Source organism: Seriola dumerili, unplaced genomic scaffold (genome assembly GCF_002260705.1).
Source record: "Seriola dumerili isolate Sdu_G_001 unplaced genomic scaffold, Sdu_1.0 BDQW01000330.1, whole genome shotgun sequence".
In the NCBI taxonomy this organism is placed as follows: Eukaryota; Metazoa; Chordata; class Actinopteri; order Carangiformes; family Carangidae; genus Seriola; species Seriola dumerili.
In genome coordinates, this window is record NW_019174585.1 from 814296 (window position 1) to 820295 (window position 6000).

The 6000-nt window shown below is 40.1% G+C and overlaps 1 protein-coding gene across 1 annotated transcript in view; it reads left to right on the forward strand.

Annotated features, from left to right (window-relative positions):
• traf4 (TNF receptor associated factor 4) overlaps positions 1–4598 on the forward strand; it is a 37979-nt gene extending 33381 nt beyond the window's left edge. Inside the window, exons 6-7 of the mRNA XM_022759802.1 lie at positions 613–768; positions 1757–4598. Of these exons, the coding sequence (XP_022615523.1) occupies positions 613–768; positions 1757–2389 (789 nt within the window). The 3' untranslated portion in view covers positions 2390–4598. The remainder of the gene's footprint in view (positions 1–612; positions 769–1756) is intronic.
• Positions 4599–6000: the final 1402 nt, after the last annotated feature.

The following is a 6000-nucleotide window of genomic DNA, read 5'->3' on the forward strand; positions in this document are numbered from 1 at the left end:
TGGCTACCACCCCCTTTTCATTATTGATTAATCTGATTATTTTCTCGATTAATCGCTTCATCAAACATCAAGAAAACAGATAAAATTGTCCATCACAATTCCCCAGATCCCAAGGTGACCTCTTCAGATTGCTTTTTTTTTCAGCCAGTTAATCAAAGATATTCAGTTTACTGCTAATTAAAATTAAAATATTATATTATAAAAAATATATAAAAAGGGACCAGAAGCATATATTCTTATATCTGGATGAAGCAAGAACTGAAACATGATCAGTTGCTGATTCATTTTCTGTCCATCTTGGATGTGTTTTATTACAATGACTTCCTGTTCTTCACGTGTTATTGTCAGCATGGGGCAAATATTTTCTCTGGCTTCGGGCTACATGATTATTTGTTCCCTATTTTTTCCTGGTCTATTTTTTCCTCTCTTTTTAATACCGCATGTATTTTTTTTCTTTTTTTTTTTCTAACTTTCAAGGATATTTTTAGCAGTGCAAACATGAATTTGCAGCCCCACTGTGTAGTGTGTGTGTGTGTGTGTTCTTATCACTCATGCTATCGGTTAAGCAGTGCACATATTTACATATTCACATTGTCCCTGACTCCTCTACAGAACCACCAGTACCACTGCCCTCGGTTTCCTGTCCAGTGCCCAAACCAGTGCGGTACACCCAACATCGCCCGGGAGGACCTGGCCAACCATGTGAAGGACAACTGCGGCAGTGCGCTCGTTCTCTGTCCCTTCAAAGACGCCGGCTGCAAACACAGAGTATGACTGACCTGCATCATTTAACCTTAGAAGATTATTTCTGCCTCTGGAGGAACTTTGCTGTTCACGATGCTGTTGATATATGCTAATCAACTGCCAGGCCTGTTTGTCTTTGTTGTTTACATGCATTTTTCTCCTTTATATTTCCTTCATATCCTCGCTCACTGCGTCCAGTGTAATGATTTTCCTTTCTTTTCAAACATACAGTGCTGTGCCTGTAGGGTCTATTTTAATGAGAGCAATACTTCTGTATTCGGACTGCACATTTCTGTCTATTTTTGAAACTGACATCAATTTGTGAAAATGTGGACACGCTCGAGGAGGAGCGGCACATCATTCTCTTTGTTTTCTGCTCGGCGCTCTGTTATGAATCACAAAGCATCTGGAAGCTTGACGTACAACATTTACAGATGGTGAAAACATGTCTTTTGAATAGCAGCGTGGCCATTAAATACAATAATCCAAGTGTCCACATCATCATGTTCAGTGTATGGCAGACTCATAAACACAAGTTGATCTGTGGATGCAATATTCAGCTGTGCGCTTTCGTCAAGAGATGTAAACAAATACAAGTACATTATCCTAATATGATATTTCTATTTTTTCTTATCACGATTTGGCACCAACGTCACACCCCTTCCTGTCAAAGTCGTACTTCAGGCAAATCAAAAGATACAGACATCACATCATACACACACTGAAAACACACAAAGCAGCATCACTTTCCATGATGTAGATTTGCCAAAATGTAAGAATATAGTCTATGAGATTAAAAAAATACTCGAATGTAGGTAGGTTAAAGTTCAATATTCAGACTTTCAGCCATGGTCCTCTTCAGTAACTTTTCATCAACTTTCACTAGATGATTTGTGCAGAGGAGGATGAAACTGATGATGCTCAGGTGTTATTTTGCAGAATCTGTATGTTTGGAAAAGTTTTACTGTGCAGCAGCTTCTCCATACTTAATCTCTCTGCTGTCTCTCTGCAGTGCCCCAAACTGGCCATCGGCCGCCACCTGGAAGACACCACTAAGTCTCACCTGACTATGATGTGTAACCTGGTGGGTCGCCAGCGGCAGGAGATCCTGGAGCTGCGGAGGGAGATGGAGGAGCTGTCCGTCAGTCACGACGGCGTCCTCATCTGGAAACTCAACGACTACTCGCGTAAACTCCAGGAGGCCAAACTCCGAAGCAACCACGAGTTCTTCAGCCCGCCCTTTTACACTCACCGCTACGGCTACAAGCTGCAGGTGTCGGCGTTCCTGAACGGTAACGGCAGCGGCGAGGGCTCCCACCTCTCCGTCTATATCCGCGTGCTGCCCGGAGAATACGACAACCTGCTGGAGTGGCCCTTCTCCTACAAGGTGACTTTCTCCATCCTGGACCAGAGTGACCCGTCGCTTTCCAAACCCCAGCACATCACCGAGACCTTCAACCCCGACCCCAACTGGAAGAACTTCCAGAAGCCCTGCAGCAGCCGCAACTCGCTGGACGAGAGCACCCTTGGCTTTGGCTACCCCAAGTTCATCTCGCACGAGGAGATCAAGAAGAGGAACTACATCCGAGACAACTGCATCTTCATCAAGGCTTCTATAGAGATTCCCCAGAAGATAATGGCTTAAGATCTGAGCTTTGTTTTCTTTTTATGAAGGAGAAAGATAGGTTAAAGACTGAAGTGACACTTAACCTTGAAAACTTCTACACACTTACCCTTTAGATACTTTCTGCCCTTATAGCCTCTCCACCACAGAGCTTGACGCAAGTCTGTTTGGCTGTGTGAGCTGAATCGGAGGACTTGATCTATCACAGAGGAGAAAGTGTTTGGTCTGCAGAACCATCACTCTCTGTTTCTTTCTATTACTTTTTTTTTTTTTTTTTTTTTTTTTGTTAAATCTGTTTGCTGACCTTTTATCACAGTCTACAACACAAAGCCTTGGAAATCAAACAGTGCCTAGAGAGTTTATCTTAAGTTATATTTTTGTTGTTATTTCCGCAGTACAGATGCTAAAGATTATGGAAACGATATAAAATAAGGGTGAAGGGCCTCACTAAGCCTCTGCACTTAGAGTAGAGAGAAAGTTAAAGGCTGTTTAGAGACGTCCTGTTTTATCTGGAGTGAGGGAGCTCTGCAGACTCATGCTCAAGCCCAACTGCCTTTTGTTTACATGCCCGTACAGTATACTCCCACTGATCCCTTAACAAACACAGAGCCCTTGGTAAGAGACTACTTATGAGTCGATGTTTTCAGGTGATTTTTGGTTTAAAGGAACAATTTCACATTTGAACTGAGAAGTTCGTCACCACTTTCATATCTGTGTGTTAAATATGAAGCTACGCCCTGCAGTCAGTTAGCTTAGCTTAGCATATTTTAGCATAGCAAGACATAAAAACAGGGGGATACAGCTAGCCTTGCTCTATCCAAAAGTTTATACGTGTTCAACAAACAAGATTTAACATGTTAGCTAATGAACTTTAGAGATGCTGGTAGGCAGATTTTGTTACCTTACCTTAACAGAACCAGGCTAGCTGTTTCACCCTGTTTCCAGTCTATACGCTAAGCTAAGCCCAGTGACTGCAGGCTGAAGCTCCGTAATTAAAAGACTAGTTTGATATTCGGGGGAATACGCCTATTTGCTTTCTTACCAAGAGTTAGATGAGAAGATCGATAACACTCTCGTGTCTGTGCGCTTCAGGAGCGTGGCGACGTACTAAACACAGACTTCATAGTGGCCCTTTGAGGCTTCGTATCTATTGTGGTGTCCGCCAGTAGGAGAGAAAAAAAAAGCACCTTTCGTTGGTCTTCAGATGAGCAGACAAAGAGGCCAGTTGTCACAGTACACGTGCATTTAATAGTGAAGGAAAAGCCATGTGGCCTTTTTATACAGTATGTCTTCGCATGAGGGTTTTAGGGGTGAGCAGGGCAACATAAACACATGCATGCTTCATGTGCTACCACCTGGACCACATTTTTGTACTGTAACCTGTATTCTTGAAATCCTCTCCCGTTGATGGCTATTTTGTCTCTTTTTTTTGGACCATTTGAAAGTTGACAAATTGTCAAAGAGAAAAGTTTTTTTTGTTTGTTTGTTTTTATATACAAAAAATGTGAACACTGTTGGTAATGTAACCTATAAAGACAATGAACACTTGGCTGTGAAGTGTATTGTTTTACATAGCCCGGGCTATGGATGGTGCACGGAGGCTGTTAATGACACCGTCTTTTCAATATATGTCGGTGTCTTGGGACGCACTGCACCTTTGCCGTTACCACTGGTGGTATCACCGGTGTCTATTTTCAGCTCGGCATACAATGTGACGACGAGGATGTCGGTTGGAGGGAAGCAGCCCTGTGTGATATACCTGTCTCCATCACAGCACCATCAGAGGGATGGAGGACTTTGATGATACAATACACTCATGATGTATGTGAATACTAATGTAAAAATGCAGAAGCACATTCTGTCTTTTTATTACTATACATGGAAAAATTCCTGATTTCTTGTCATAATACCAGCTGATATTTTACAGTGATTTAAAGAAGTGAGAAGATAAAACTTTTTTTGTAAGATTCTGTATTTTTAAAAATACTTAGCTGTTTTATACAAACACTTTTCGTTGGAGAGTCGGGGTTGACTTTGGGAACTTTCAGACCCTTTCGTCTCTTGGACATTTGGATGATTTGTTTGTCCGTGTGGTTTGAGCCTCACATATTCTGTCTGTATTATTTCCTCTTAAAAGTATTTATTTTAAGGAGCCGTCGTGTGAGTTTTCACAGATGGCACAAATGTTTTAATATGTTGACTGATGAGTGCTTGTCAATTTCTTAATTGAAATAAAATACCATATATTATAGTTTTTTTTTTACCTGTTGATATTTAGTACAGCAGGTATTCCATTCTCTCCATATCTGTAAACCAGTGCCTGTATTTATTCATCAAACTTTTGCCTTATTGGACTTTTTAAAAACATCATTACAGGTTATTCAGTGATATGTTAATATGTAAGATCATATATAATTGTATTTTTTTACAAAAGTTAATTTTGTGAAATGTACAAGTCTCTCAAAACTTTACATGAGAACAACAATCTAATACATTTATTATGTTTAAGTATTTAGTAAATGGTGATGAAATAATAGGAAATTGGCTGAAATGAAACAGTCTGCTACGTCACAGAAGTCATATTTAGTACTACACTTACAAGTGCAGACAATGAAGATAATATTTTTTTTAATCTTAGTAATGCATCTTTGTCAATAATATTTTGCATCTGAAAATTTTTGTAGTTCTTCCATTAGACTTTATTCTGAGCTTTGCGTTTTCAAAAAATAACTTGATCATGTTTTATGAGACTGAACAGTCTAAACAGGGTATTGAACACATCAAACCCATGTAGGTGCAGAATAGGTTTCTCACAAATAGAGCAATCAGTGAGGCTGTATTATGTATTATTATAAATGATACTGAACTTCTTTTTGATATTTACTTACATGAGGTATTGACATATTCTCTCTGATGCAATGCTTTCAAAAGCCAGCATGTTGGTTTGACAAGAACATTAGGCGCCAAACAGTTTTCATGGATATGACAAATCTGCAACTACAAACATCGGTTGTGTGTTCTGATAATGTTAAACGTAAAGAAAGATCACCAGTTAAACTGGAACGCAGACTATATGCAAAGCAGCAGCCGTCACAGCTCCCCAGTGAAGCTGTTAAAACACCAACGCAGGCCTACAGTCCCTGTGATGTATGATAAAACAGAGTAACTAAATAAGTAAATCTGGCACCATAATAGGCTACATACCAACCAGGCAGCGTTGGTTAACTTACAGAAGGAGTCTGTGGTGTTTGTTCTGCCACTACCAGCTGTTACCTAAAACAAAGCACCTGTGAAAAGAGTGCTTTTGTGGTCAGTTGTGTACAGATACAGAGCAGACAACCGTCTAAAACTCAGCGCTATAAGTTCCCACACAGTGTGTGACACTGAAGTCACAAGTGACCCTGTTTCTACACCTGAATCTGATCTAGACAATTACAAAGCAGAGTTCAATGAGAGGGCACATGGTTCCGTTACCTTCATCTCAGGTGTAAGAAACTTAAGGTAAGGAGACAATTCAACCAATGTGCAGCATTAATGTCAATTACTGATTACCAAACACTAATCAAACGAAAAAAAATCTATGATGTATGACCGTTCAATGTCAAGAAGAGTCCACATAAATAACTTTGTTT